Raw genomic sequence first — 15,222 nt, forward strand, 5'->3', positions numbered from 1 at the left:
AAAACAGTGGAGCAGCTACCAGATATGCCTGGTGCTACTGCTCCATCTTCTTTTCCCCTCTCCACCGCGCCAATGGTTTCCTCCACCTCCGCCTCCGACTCTACCTCCGGCGCCTCGCCTCCTCCTCCAAATCCCATAGCGGCCATTTCCTCCTTCCTCCAACACCATCTCTCCCAGTTCTCTGCCCGCCTCGACCAGACCCGCCGCACCGCCTCTGCCTCCTTCGCTTCCTTTTCAATCCCTTCGCTTTCCGTCTCTGCTTCAACCCCTGAACCCATGCACGCTTTCGACCTCGCTCTAAATGCCAATGACGTCGCCAAGACACTATCTGGCACTTCAGTGTACACTGTGAGTAACTCGAACAACGAGTTTGTACTCATCTCTGATCCAAGCAATGGTATGAGATCACTAGGGTTGCTCTGTTTTCGTCAGGAGGATGCTGAGGCTCTTCTTTCACAGGTATTTGCTCTAGTTTTTAAGTTGATATATAATTTTGAAATGTTGAACTGATGGATGTGAAATTGATAATTGGTCTGGGCTATTAGGTAAAAACAAAGCAACCAGATTTGGGGAAAGGGGCAAGAGTGGTGCAGATAACTCTTGATCAGGTGCATTTCTTAAACCCAACTCCAATTGGATATTTAATCACAATTTAATGTTGAAACTATTAGTTTTGCTACTGTAATTGTCTGACATAAATTCAGACGACCATTAAATTTAATACAAATATCACCATTGACCCATTGTCATCTTGATGTTACTATTAATGGGAAAGTTAAAATAAAAGACAATGCACTTTCACAAATTACAGTACCAGAAAATGATACTATAGAGCATTATATCTCATTTATGTTCCTGTTTGTTGCCTCTGCTGATTTCTCTTTAATATAGAAATACATGTTTCTGAGATGTCCTATAGCGTACACTTGCAGTATAATGTGTTTGTTATTATAAATTTTGTCTTTTGATTCTTCGCTTCGCATGCTAACTTTAGGCATGCAGGTTTACATGTTAAAAGTTGAAGGAATTGCTTTTCGGTTCCTGCCTGATCCTCTTCAGATTAAACACGCACTTAAGGTTGTCTCATGAATTTATCCTTTTAGTGTTAATAATCTCATTTTTTTAATAATAAATGCTTCGCTGTTTGCTTGATAAAACTACGTGCTGAAATTACTGTGACAATGCTTATTAATTAACAACATAATATCAATAAGATAGAATGGTTATTGTGAAAATACTTGACTAGCTCAAATGACAAGTATACTTACTAAAATCATATTTCCATCTAATGTTCATCAGCACACTCTAGTTCCTGTAAATTTTTGTACAATCGTTATTTACGCAATGTTGATTGTTTACTGAAATGTTTATTTGCCTTATATTCTTTATTGCAGTTAAAATCATCTGATCTATCGAAAGGATTTGATGGTGTTCCAGTTTTTCAGGTACACTTGTGCTTCTTATTAGCTTGACTGAAATCATATTTCCATGTAATGTCTAGTAGCACACTAATTCCTATAAATATTGTACAATTGTTATTTACGCAATGTTGATAATTTACTGAAATGTTTAGCTGCCTCGTATAATCCAGGATCTAATACTGTTTTGCATGACTGTTCGAAAGGCATTGTATGGTTATAACAGCATAATTGAACTTTGCTGGTTTACACAAACTAAGTTTAGTTTTTCAATTTCTATTTACAGTCAGATCTACTGGTTATAAAGAAGAAAAATAGGAGATACTGCCCCATATATTTTCAGAGGGAAGATATAGAGAAAGAACTCACAAAGGCATCGAGACAATTAAGTGGGTCCAGCTCGTCCCAACAGATTATGGTACATGCATTTGGAATTTTCTTTTCTTCTTTCTTGTTTTTAAACAAATCATATTTTATTTTTTCATTTATTGTAATTTGCTTCTTGCATCCCCTCCAGGTAGGATGTTTCGAAGATGTATTGAAGAAAATGGAGGTATGTATATCATGCACATTTGTTTTCGTGATTAATTTTGTTTTTTTAAAATAAATCTATTGGGTGTGAATCAGGATCTTCATCTAATCATCTCTATTTTTTTTATCTCTGCACTCTTGATGTATAACTTCTTATTCATTTACACTCTTCGTTCTGATATGTTTGCAAATGACATTTTTGCACATAGTTTGGAACAAATTTGACACTAGTTTTGATGAGTTGCTATTTGCAGCTCCAAATTAACATGAAACAGAACTCAACCTTCCTCTGGTCAGATAAATTAAGTTTGAAGTTTCTTTACTAATCGAGATGAAAAGTCAGGGTCAATTAGCTCAAAAAGAGAGGACTTTCGTCTGGAGCAATCTAGTGAACCTTTTTGTTCCTTGATGCCAGGAGTATAATTAATTGCTAAAAGAGTAGGATTATAATGCCCCATTGTTTTCCGTGCCTCAATCATGCCTCACATTCTTATCTCCATTTTCAAAGTCAAACCGCCGATCCAAACCGCTCAATATGATCTCTATATTAAAATGTGGTTGGAGATCAAATATCGAGTAAAAAAATTCTGAAAATATAAAATTTGCTCTCCAAGCATATTTGAATACGGAGAAAATGTCGAGCAGCTTGAATCAAATGTTTGGATTTTGAAAATTGAGATAAAGATGTGAGGCCCAGGGCACAAAAACAATGGGTCATGTTAACCCTACTCTTGCTAAAAGCCTCCAAAACTATTGGGTTTTGTGAACAATGTCGAGGTTGCAAAACTTTTAAATTTACTCCCCCCCCCCTCCTTTATTTTTACCATAAAATGTATTTCGGTTTCTAACTAACATTATATTTGATGTGTATACAGATGAATGACAAAGACTCTGGATGGGATGATTTGATATTTATCCCACCTGGAAAGAGTTGCACACAGCACCTCAATGAGGTTTCAGCTTGAGAAATGCTAAGAAACTCCAGAGCATGACCGGACTCCCCTCGCCATGACTATTGCTTGTGCAAAGAAAAATACTTATTTCACTAGCTTGAAGAAGTGTCACCGGGGTTTTGTCAAATTCAATGTTGTAATTTTACAGTTTGGAAGAGTTGTGGTAGTTTTGAGTTGTTAGTTCGGAAGGTGAAAGTGGGAAGCATGAGCTGTTGTATTTGAAGCATTTTTGAGGTTAATGAGCACGCTACTTGAAAGAAATGTAAAATCTGATTAAAGCTTTCAGCCTCTCCCTTTCTTTCTCCATCTCTGACCAGTCCATACAGTCTTTGACTTGTTCTCATCTCATTTGATGTTGATCTTTTACCTTTAGTACTCAAAATTGCAACCCATCTCTCTTCCATAAAAAAAGATGTGCCCATTTTTACCAACAAATCATTGAAGGCCACAAGGTGTGCTAATCTCGCATTGGTTTGACTAACGGATCACATGGTACTTGTTTTAAATAATAAAGCAATTGTTTATGTCCTTCTTTGCGACCCAGTCCATTAATGAACTATTTTGGAGTCTACCTAGAGATTCCTTCCAAATTTATGAGAAGAGAGAGAGCATAATTCTGTTGCAAGATCACTACTAGAAGAGGATGGAAGCAAATCGGGTAGCATTTGTTGCGGGTTTCATCTCTGTGTTGTCTCTGTTGATTGTATTTGATTTCTCGAGAGGCGGCTTTGCGTTTTCTTCGTCGCAAGTAGTTCAATCTAAACCCAACAACAATCTTCAATCTATACCCAACAACAATCTTCCAGGTTTGTATCCTCTTCTTTCCTTTAATTCCTGTTTTCTTTTCCTTCTCTTTCCCCTTTTATTTGTTTGTTTTGAGGGTGAGATTATGAGAAATGAAGAGAAATCTTGAGGTTTAGATCACAACCGTGGCAGTTCATAATCCCTTTCTAAACAAATCAGTTTATTTAAAAAGGTTTTTGATATGAGAATTCTGGTTTAAAAGAGGCCTTGTGTGTTGGTACTTGGTACCCAGTAATTGATTAAGAATAAATGCAAAAATCAAAGAGCGCTAAATAGGAAGGAAACAACTATTGCTTGATTTAAATCAGATTCGAGGAATTTTTTTTTTTTTTTTTACTTGATAGTTGACTAGTTGTTACCAACTAGGCAACTACCAAGGAAGGGCACTAGGCTGAGAATTCAGTTGAATTTTTAGTTCGGTATGGACCACCAATTAATTATTAGGTTTAAAAGTAGAAATATATTATTAAGATACTTCACAAGTACACAACTAATCCCCACAACTAATACGCAAGAAGTGATAGAATAGAGATGGACTTCTAACTTGTCAAAATCAATCAATATGTAGGTGCCCACTGGGAACCTCTAACTTGTTAAAATCAATCAATATGTAGGTGGAAATAAATCTGCTGTGATTCCAATGGAATAACAGGCTCCTGTTATTCTGATCTCAACCATTCAACTTCGTTGAGATTCGTGTATGAAAAAGTTTCTTCATTGAGATTCGCACATGGAGAACTTTGAACGATTGAGATCGGAATAACGTGGGAATCACAGCAGATTTATTTTCGTAGGTGCCCACTGATTTATGAAACTTACAAAAACATAATTGAACTCCCTTATATATGTGGTTCCGGAATCCGGATTCCTAAAATGGAGTAAGGCTACTGTTCTATGGGTTGCATAGAGAGCTACGGTGCTACGGCTCAATATTTGAGTTTTCAAAATTCTAACAGTTGATCCGAACCGTTCATCTTGTTCTCCATATTAATATGTGTTTGGAGATCAACTTTTACATTTTTTTAGAAGCTTTTTACTATTTTTTTAGATAGATAGAAAATCACTTGATTTAAAAAATTCTGCACCATTTAGATATTTAATTTTCTACCTATCTAAAAAAAAGTAAAAAAATTTCAAAAAATGTAAAATTTGGTCTCCAAACACATATTAATATGGAGAATAAGATGAACGGTTCGGATCGACTGTTAGAATTTTGAAAACTCAAATATTGAGCCGTAGCACCGTAGTCCTCTATGCAACCATAGCACCGTAGCCTTACTCCATAAAATGTACTCAAAATTTGAGTTTGGATCTTCAAAATTCGATCAATTCGGTATGAACTATGAAGTAAAATTTACGGAGGAGGTCCTTTAATAATTGTGCACATTCTGATCGGACGGTTCTGATTTAAACTCGAGCTTTGAGTTACTTTAGGAAATCTGAATTTCAACATATGTACGCTAGAATTTCGTATTCACTAATTTTTCTTTTATAATTTTTTTTTAATTTGGATCGTTAATTTAAAAACGAACGGATCTGATCGATCCAATTTAAAATTGATGGGTCTTTTTATGTGGATTTAGTATGTTCAATTCAACCATACGTTTGATTTAAAATAGTAAGGTTCTACCTTTTCTTTTTAAAAAAAAATATAGGTGATGTCAATTCTGTTTGCCACCACACAAGGATACGGTAGAAAAAACAGATCTGATCCCAACTACTCAATTAAAGAATCGGACCCCTGTGTACAGTAATCAGTATAGACACCAATAATGCATATGTCAAAAGTGAGTGGTTAATGTTAAAACGTTTGTTCATAGGCTATGAAACAAATGTTTTGGTTTTTATATTTTTTAAAATTTAAACAGTCAATTCAAACCGTTCAACATTCAATTTATATTAAAATATGTTTGAAGACTAAATTTTACATTTTTTTGATTTTTTTTACTATTTATTAAGTCAGTTTTAAAATTGTTCTTTTCAATGATTCAAATTTTTTCACTGTTTATTAAAATCAGTGATTTTTAAAACTGACTTAATAAATAGTAAAAAGTTGCAAAAAATATAAAATTTGATCTCCAAGCACATTTTAATATAAATATCACATTTAACAGTTTGGATCGATTATTTAAACTTTAAAAATTAAAAAATCAATTAATTACACCATGGATCCGAAACAAACATTTTAATATTAACCAACCTCATATCAAAATATTCAAACACCGATTTAATACGGATGATATGAGTCTCGTATCTTTCCATAGCTAGACCGTTCTGTTGTGTAAGGTGTGCATGACATTTAAAATGACCACATAAATTGAGTTTGATTTTGATCAGGAAAAGCAAACAATTCTACATAAAAGATAAAGACATTATAATAATTATGATCGTCTGAAATAAATGCTCAAATAATTTTTAATTTGCCCTAAATTACGGTCCAATAATAATGCTATGATCGTCATATATATGAATTTGGGGAATGGTAGTACAAAATATCTTTCACCAAACCATCCAATCATATCCATATAATTGAAGAGGCTGCCAACAGTATCTCTATGTTGTCTTCATATCTCAAGTGCAAATCATGGATAAAGAATAAGTAAAATAAAAGAAAAAGTATTCTTACATTTAATGTTCTATATTTTTAACTTTATTTAAAAAATACTTATACTTGACATACACACAATTTATATCTAAATTTACAAGCATTTATACTTGTATAAAGTGGTTAACATCTCTTTTTTTGAATAAAAAAGTTTAGAAAGTTTAAAACTTTGCCAAATAAATGAATATAGAGTTTTATATTTTTATTTGTAGTAATATAAACATAAACATAAACATTTTCATTAATAAATATATTTAAAGTACATAAATACAAAAAAAATAGTTATCACTCCGACACTACCTAGAGTGGAAAAAACGTTCCGTGCCGCGATTAACACATCGTGACTTTGGTCTTCTGCCGTGCCATGATCAAGTTAATTTTTTACGTGCCATGCTGTGACTAAAATATCAAGAGGTGATCACGGCACGTGAATGGTCACGCCGTGTTCAAATGTGCTATGACCAACCATGCCTCGCGTGATCATTTAATTATGTTTTAAATTAGTTTATTCAAGATTTACTACTTAATCAATATTTAATGATCCTAATTACACGTAATTCTCATGATTAATTAAATCTTTCACGTGCTGTGTCAAAATTTCATAATCACAATACGCAAATAATCACATCATGTCACTCGTAACTTGTACGTTCCTTAACGGACCCTACTCCGAAGGATAATTTTTCCGACTCGAACACTACCCCGAGAAAGGTAGACCAAAGAGCCTGATGCTCTTGAAACTTCCCTAATATTATATGAAAAGTAGCGAATAATAGCATGTTATTTTTCTTAATCAAACTCACATCTAATCCGATAATTTCATCTGATTATTCAACGCACCACCTTCGCGCCACTTCCTTTCTTCTTCCATTGTGTCTTTGACACGACCAACTCTTTTCTCTAATCCCAAACTAGAAAGTCAAAAACGAAGCGAAAGAGAGCGATAGATAGAGAGGGAACGATCAATATATATGAAAATGGCGAAGAGTCCAAGGAGGTCACAGGAAGAGGAGGATGTAGCGGAGGAGGAGAAAAAGAATATCAGCCACTGGCGCCGCTTGAGGAGGTCAGAGCTGGTGCTGATCGGAATTTTTGTCTCTCTTCCGGCTATCATCCTTCTTATCGGCGGCCGGTGGGGTGGTAACGCTGCTGTCGCTCAATCTGACCCTGCCTCACCTAAAGGTAGGTACTACTATGCCTGATGCTTCCCCCTTTGTTGATTGCCCCATCTTTTGCTTGCCTTTGGTTTCATTAGTTTACGAATTCTCTCGAATTAGGGATCAGTAAATCAGTGATTGTTCTTTAGGCTTTAATTGCATTTAGGAATTGGACTTCATTTTTCTGGATTTTGTCAAGTTTTTGAGCTGAGTGAAGATGGTACGAGTGGTTTTAGTCAAGAAAAACAAATAATTAACACTTTATATTTTTGCTAATAAATAATTAACACTTCAATTACACAAAATTTGTGAATGCATGCTCCAATTTCTGAGGCAAAATATCAGTTTTTATTTCAGAAGGACGATGTAGAAATGTTTTTTTTGGGGGGTTGAATGGTGTAGTAATTGAAGTTCATTTTTGTTTGTGGTAGCTGTGTACATGGGCCCCCAGCTCCCCTGTTCCCGTGTACTTATTCATGAATCATGAATGATGTATTGACTTTGAATTCCTTTGAGGTCATTCTCAACTTGAATAGACATGGTCTATGAAATGAACAGTCCAGATTTAACCTAATTGCCCTTTATTTCTTTATCCGTAGACTTGTCTTTCATGTGTAACCTACCACGCGCCAAGTATTACCTAACATGAATACAGGATCTAGGAATCTTTCAATCAAGTATTAATAAAAAAGTATTTTGTTACAGTAGATTCCAACTGTAGCACTTTTTTTTTTTTTTTTTTTAATTTTCATTAATAAGAAAATATTTTGTTATAATGTATTAAAAAATAAGTATTACTGGACATATGATAAGAATGTTAGTTTATTTAAATATTTTTTTTTATTAAATATTAATAACAAGAAGTACTTTCTTTTCATTTTTTTCGCTCCTGTAAATAAAACTTAGTTTATGATCAAGTATCAAGTTTAATCAAGATCCATTCAAAGTACTTGCTTTTTTTTTTTCCTTTCAATTATTAGAGAAAACCCCTAACCTAAAGCGAGTGGATGTCATGCAATTTATGACATGAAATTATGAAACTATATGTGCAAATTATTTGATTAACCTTTTTATAAAGTTCTTGATACTGCACCATATTTACTAATGCTTATTTTATTTATCATAGTTCCTATATATAAAATTAACATATGCAAGCACAATGCATGCAACATTGAGTCTATGATCCAGATTGGTTCTCACATAAAACTTAGCCCTCTCTATAAACAAAAACATTTCATTCACATTTGAGCAACTGTAATGTTTCAGGTAAGGTGGAGACAAAGCCTAGTACAACACCTGCCATAAGTTCCGACAAATTGCTCGGTGGGTTACTCTCCCCAAATTTCGATGAACAATCATGTCAAAGCCGGTACAAATCTCATCAGTACTGGCAAAAGTCTCCTTTCACCCTTTCACCGTACCTCACTAAAAAGCTGCGCAAGTACGAATCGTACCACAAGAAATGTGGCCCCGGCTCGAAACTGTACAAAAAAGCGATGAAGCAACTCAAATCTGGCCACAATTATGAGAACTCGCAATGCCAATACGTAATATGGTTTCCGTGTAATGGGTTGGGAAACCGAATGCTATCCCTAGCCTCTGCATTCTTGTATGCTCTTTTGACAAACCGGGTTTTGTTAGCCAATATGGGCAAAGAATCTGAGAACCTGTTTTGTGAACCATTTCCTGGGAGCTTATGGGTTTTACCTCCTGATTTCCCGTATAACCAACACTATAACCTTCACATCGAAGCACCACAGAGTTATGTGAATATGCTAAAGAGGGGGGCTTTTTCATATAATGCCAATGCTTCATCCTTACCGGCCTATGTTTATCTTCACCTAGAACAGTTTTCACTAAGGATGCAAAATAACATATTTTGCGAAGAGGATCAAAAGATGCTTTCAAAGTTCAATTGGATGTTACTCAAATCGGACAGCTATTTTGCACCAGCATTATTTTTGATGCCATCGTACCAAGAGGAGCTCAAGAGGATGTTTCCGGAAAAGGAGTCAGTTTTTCATCACTTGGGGCGGTATCTCTACCATCCGACCAACGAAGTTTGGGGAAGGATCGAAAGATACTACGATGCTTATCTTGCTCATGCCGACGAAAAGATAGGGCTTCAAGTTAGAATCTTCCGAGAAAAACCAATCAAGTTTGAAGTCATGTACGATCAAATAATGAGATGCACCAACCAAGTGAAATTTCTACCCGAAATTACTCATTCTGAGCCGCCCATGAGAAATTCATCTACAAATACTAAACACAAAGCTATTCTAATTACTTCTTTGTATGCGGGTTATTCCGAAAGAATCCGAGCCATCTATTATGATAATCCCACTTTGAATGGTGAGGTTGTGTCAGTGTACCAGCCTAGTCACGAAGAAGAACAACAAACTGAGGCACAAAATCACAACCAAAAGGCGTTAGCCGAGATATACCTGTTGAGTTTTTGTGACCAAATGACTATAACTGCATGGTCTACATTTGGATACGTGGCACATAGTTTTGCAGGAATCAAACCGTGGATCTTGATGAGACCCGATTGGAATACAGAGGTGGCAGAGGTGCCTTGTATCAAGTCCACAACGGTTGAACCATGTTTGCATTCACCTCCTTTACTTGAGTGTAGAGGGAAGGATACCGACGCGGCACATCTGTTACCATACGTAAGGCACTGTGAGGATGTTGGCTTTGGTATCAAGTTATATGATAGTTAGTTTATTGGTTTGTAATTGGTTGGTTCAGCTTTTGTTCTCTGTTTTTTGTTGAGTTTATTTCAGTTAGAATTGGTTGATTAAGGTATATGGGCTGATATATCATTTAATAAATTGATATGTATAACTTTTTTAATTTCTTTCTCGAATTCATCTAGAGCTGGATAATCACCAGTACAGGCCTGGAGTAATCATATTTTTTTTTGGTGGCAAATAGAACGTTGGGTTCAATTATCTGAAGACCAAGTCACATTATCTGTTGTTTGCATAACATTTTTCAGAGAGTAATTAAAACAAGTAAATTCGCGAGGTTTTGGTGCGCCAAGTTTAGCCCTGATGTTATAAAAGCAATTCGAATCGTTAACATATAGTAACATACTAACATAACCTTATTATCTTGGTCCACTACAAAGCACCCAAATTGGGAGAAATTAATGTTTTGGTTGCTGTTTTCTTTAAGGAGAAATCCACGCTAACCTGTTTTCCTGAAACATGATAACACTAATATTTGAGAGAACTAGCTTTTTGATTTAATGCCAAAAAATAATGTTCTCTTAGTTCAAAATCGGAAAAGGAAATTCTTTATTGTAATAACAAGTGTATAGATTTAGAAGGCAAAGACATCCTCACTGTTTAAAAAAAAAAAACTACTAATAGTTGCATTTCTAATTTAATTTTATAATTCTAAATGACAAAGCTAAATTTAGAATTCACGAGCGATGCATATGCAAAACAAATGAACGGTTTGGATTTTGTTACTCAAAACTGAAATTTAAATTTGATGTTGTCATTTGGCATCTCTGTCTTGCAACTAAAGTGACGTGAGCAATTGTGTATGCAGGGAAGATAGAGCTTCACTAGTTAAAATTAGAATCCCTCCTAAAAATAAAATGAAAGAGATGATATGCTTGCACGACTGTGCTTTGCCATTATTACCATCTGTCGAATCTACATGCATGCTACGCACCACCAATTTTTAGATTCGAAGTCAAACATATTTTTAATTTTTATATGTGCATTAACACTATTAACATTAATTAGCTGATTTTTCTAATGCGTATATTATATGAACCCTTAATGTCTAATATTGGTTCTAGAACTTTTGTGACATCATGCACGATGTCACAAAAATAAAAATAAAATCCTTTAGTAAAGTAATACAAGTAGGGGTGCAAACGGATCGGATAATGTAAAACCATATCTGTATCCGCTTTTATTTTTCGGATACGGATACGGATCGGATATTAAACGGATACGGATGCAGATATTAGCTTTTTATAATAGTGAATAACATAATTTTTTTAATAATATATATTAAATTATATAGTATATATCTACTATTCGGATACGGATAATTAAAATTAAAACCATATCCATATCCATATCCGCATGGATCTTCTTATATCGGATATCCATCTTGAATTTTCGAATACGGATTCGGATACGGTCGGATAATATCCGATCCATTTTCACCCCTAAATACAAGATTGGTTGAGGTAATCTTCTTAAACAATTAATGAGCGATATTGTTCAATGCATTTTTGCAGCATTACACCAACAGCAGCAGGACAATATGTTTTTCAGTTGACTTTTAACACAAATATATTGCATTATGATTGTTACCATCAGCATTAGAGAGAGAGAGAGAGAGAGAGAGAGAGAAAGAGTAGCAATTTACCTCAATAAATTCTTAAATTAAATCTCTTACGAGCGATGGATGACAAGGCAGTGGCGGAGAAAAGAAAGGCATGGTGGCAAGTAACAGTGAAACTGGAGAAGGCCATTTTTGCAGTGATTATTGTTTCTTCCTTGTTTCTTGTTGTTCTGTTTGGAAGCAAAAGTGGCTCTTCTCTGTTCCTGTTCCAAGCAACTGATAAGTTGATTGGTTAGACATCTTAACTTTATATGTAAATTCACATTTTGTATGGTGTTTGATAAGTACATAGTTCCCTGAATAATTGAATGTTTTGTCAAACTATATAGTTTAAATAAGGTATTGTTTATAATTTCGTTCTAAGTTTTTTTTTTCTTTAAAGTGGAAGCTCCAAAGAACATCTTTCTTGATATGCACTTGAATTGAATAAATGGAGGACAAGAGATTACAAATCTCGTAAATATAATTTATTGATGCAAAAATGAAAGAATAAAAAGAAGTCAAAGTTGTAAACATGCTATAATTAAATCTACAAGTTAAATTGCTACCGTTAGGGACACTATTTGAGGGTAAATCTAACAATAACCGATATTGTTGGTGCTTTTCAATTGGCATATTTATTTCAGTTTTTATTTCTTAAATTCAAGAAATGAGAATCATACATTTTTGGCAGGAGGACAAGATAAACTTCTTGGAGGATTGCTTTCCCCTGATTTCGATGAGCGTTCTTGCATAGCCCGATACAAGTCTTCGTTCTATCGCAAGCCCTCTCTTTTTCAAGTGTCGCCTTATCTTATTCAGAGACTAAGGGAATATGAAAAATACCATAAAAAATGTGGCCCACACTCCGAACTCTACAAAGAAGCCATCGAACAATTGAAATCCGGCCAAAATGTCGAGAATACAGAGTGCAAATATGCAGTTTTTGCACAAGGTAATGGTTTAGGGAATAGAATGCTTGCTATTGCCTCAACATTCCTCTACTCTATTCTTACAAACAGAATACTATTAATAGAAATGAAAGAGGAGACAAAAAATGTATTTTGTGAGCCATTTCCTGAAAGCTCATGGGAATTGCCTTCTGATTTTCCGATAAAAGATTTAGAATGGAAATTTCGGAGGGAATCCCCAGAAAGTTTCATAAATTTGTTGGAGAATAGAAGCATCAGTCTTGATGCGAATGTGTCGGCCAAATCTTTGCCCCCTTTTGTGTTTTTTGATGCATGGAGCAATGCATGGCATGTTCATGGCCGTATATTTTGCGAAGATCACCAAAAGATCGCCCAGAAGTTCACTTGGATGATTACCAAATCGGATTGCTATTACGCACCCGCTTTGTTTTTGTATCCTGAGTTTGAAAATGAACTGAGGCTTATGTTTCCGGTCAAGGAAGCCATGTTCCATCACTTGGGTCGGTATCTCTTCCAACCCGCTAACCCGGTATGGGAAATGATCGAAAGATTTCACCAGACATATCTAACAAACACAGATGAGAAAATCGGGCTTCAGATAAGGATCGTCCCGTATGATGCACCTCCTTTTGAAAAGGTATACGAGCGCATAATTGAGTGCTCAGAGAAAAAGAAGCTACTACCTGAAATCGGCATTTCAAACCTCACAAACTCTGTATCAAATCCAACTAAAAGAACATCAGTTTTGATCATTTCTTTGTATTCGGAATATTACGAGAAAATCAAATCCACATACTACGAGAATTCGACCGTAAAAGGAGAGTTAGTTTCAGTGTTTCAACCTACACATGAACTGGCGCAAAACACATTCGCGCAGTTTCATAATCAGAAAGCATTAGCTGAGATGTATTTGCTGAGTTATTGTGACAAGATAGCTACAACAGCAATGTCGACATTTGGATATATAGCACATGGTTTGGCTGGGTTGAAACCGTATATACTCATGACACTGAATTGGCAGATTGCGAAACCTGGTCCGGTTTGTGTGCAGTCCAAATCGGTCGAGCCATGTTTGCACTCACCTCCTTTTCCCGAGTGTAAACCAAATACAAGAGTTGATCCTGCTGAGGCGCTGCCATATCTTCAGACTTGCGAGGATTTTGACAATGGAGTTAAGCTGTTCGATGAGGTTTCTAATTAAATATGAAATCTTTTCAAATCCTTTATTGATTATGTAATAGTATGTAGAATTTGGAGCCTTTTTTTCCAGTAAAGATATTTTTTCTTTTGAAACCGAGACTAGGGTAAACTTCATATTTTTTTTTTATGTACTACATGTATTGGAATTCTCCAATTCAAAAAAGAGTATGTATCCTAAATTCCGAATGATTAAATTCTTATGAAAAAGAGCATCTCTAAGTTCGGAAAATCACATCAAAAGTACCTACCTAGTCAGATTAGGAACAAACATTTTTTTGGAGAGACGATGCTCAAAAGTTCCATTCTGAATTTTCCTTTTAAAAAAAAATCACTGGTAGTGTAGATTATTACTTCATGAGTGAACGCCAGAAAATCTCACTTTTTCATATTTTTGGGACTTCAATAATTCAATGTCAGGATAAATAATTGATGAGAAAAACTCGGATTCGGCACTGTCCATTTAGAGCCCAGTGGCCGGCCCGGTCCATTTGGAGACTGACTCTGAAAACAAAGATTCGGCCCAGTGGAATCCTTCCGTCTGAGGCTTCAAGAGAGAACTCAGATTTGGCCCGTCTTAATGTAATAATCCTCCGCAATAAAAATTCATAGAACCGAGGAGAAAACCACCAAGTTTACAATTAAGACTATAAATATTTAAGAATTATTAAGTTGTTATAAAATAAAGATAAACAAGTAATAAATAAGATAGAGAGAACACATAGAAAGATGTCAATCACTTTATTTTATATATTTTTCAAATGTGTACAATATAAAATTGCAAAGTCTCTATTTATAGACTACAAAATATAAATGAAAAGTTATATATTTCAATAGTAATAGGTATCAATTTCAATAGTGACACATAAAGTAGTGGAAAAATTAATTCAGAATTAATATTGAGAGTTACAAAATAAATGACATTCACACATTTAATATTTATTCATAACATAAGTAATATTATATACAGGTCAGTTCGATTATGACATGTTTTTAAAGATATATTTATAATCTAATCGGGCGGGTTGGTTTGCAGGTTAGTATTTTTCTCACACTTTGCAGTGAATTTTTGTAGAATCGACATCTTCGTGATAGACTAATTAAATGATCATCAAAATTTTGATAAAAGTGGCAAAATGTAAGTTACTATATGCATTTAAATGTGATCACTTATAAAACTTGAAGTGCATATGCAAGTCATGAGTAAAAAAAAAAAAAAATAGATATAATTGTCTTTCGACTACTCCATATTTTACTAGCGTTTAAAGAGGA

At 34.7% G+C, this 15,222-nt stretch overlaps 2 protein-coding genes and 1 pseudogene across 3 annotated transcripts; all 3 read left to right on the plus strand.

Moving 5' to 3' along the window:
- Positions 1-3,187, plus strand: TIC22-IV (Tic22-like family protein). Its single transcript, XM_078301253.1, has 7 exons — positions 1-459; positions 546-608; positions 1,003-1,077; positions 1,395-1,445; positions 1,705-1,836; positions 1,936-1,971; positions 2,825-3,187. The coding sequence occupies exons 1-7, from the start codon at positions 25-27 to the stop codon at positions 2,912-2,914; spliced, it is 882 nt and encodes a 293-aa protein (XP_078157379.1). The 5' UTR covers positions 1-24; the 3' UTR covers positions 2,915-3,187.
- A 129-nt stretch (positions 3,188-3,316) lies between these two features.
- Positions 3,317-10,367, plus strand: LOC144553153 (galactoside 2-alpha-L-fucosyltransferase-like). Of its 2 annotated transcripts, none has more exons than XM_078301252.1 (2): positions 3,317-3,708; positions 8,735-10,367. In XM_078301252.1, the coding sequence occupies exons 1-2, from the start codon at positions 3,546-3,548 to the stop codon at positions 10,189-10,191; spliced, it is 1,620 nt and encodes a 539-aa protein (XP_078157378.1). In that variant the 5' UTR covers positions 3,317-3,545; the 3' UTR covers positions 10,192-10,367. The 2 variants fall into 2 exon arrangements, with proteins under 2 accessions (XP_078157378.1, XP_078157377.1); XM_078301251.1 differs by lacking the exon at positions 3,317-3,708 and adding an exon at positions 7,137-7,493.
- A 1,534-nt stretch (positions 10,368-11,901) lies between these two features.
- On the plus strand, positions 11,902-13,954 carry LOC144553238 (galactoside 2-alpha-L-fucosyltransferase pseudogene; annotated as a pseudogene).
- Positions 13,955-15,222: the final 1,268 nt, after the last annotated feature.

The sequence above is a fragment of the Carex rostrata genome, chromosome 4, assembly GCF_964058835.1.
Source record: "Carex rostrata chromosome 4, lpCarRost1.2, whole genome shotgun sequence".
Classification (NCBI taxonomy): Eukaryota; Viridiplantae; Streptophyta; class Magnoliopsida; order Poales; family Cyperaceae; genus Carex; species Carex rostrata.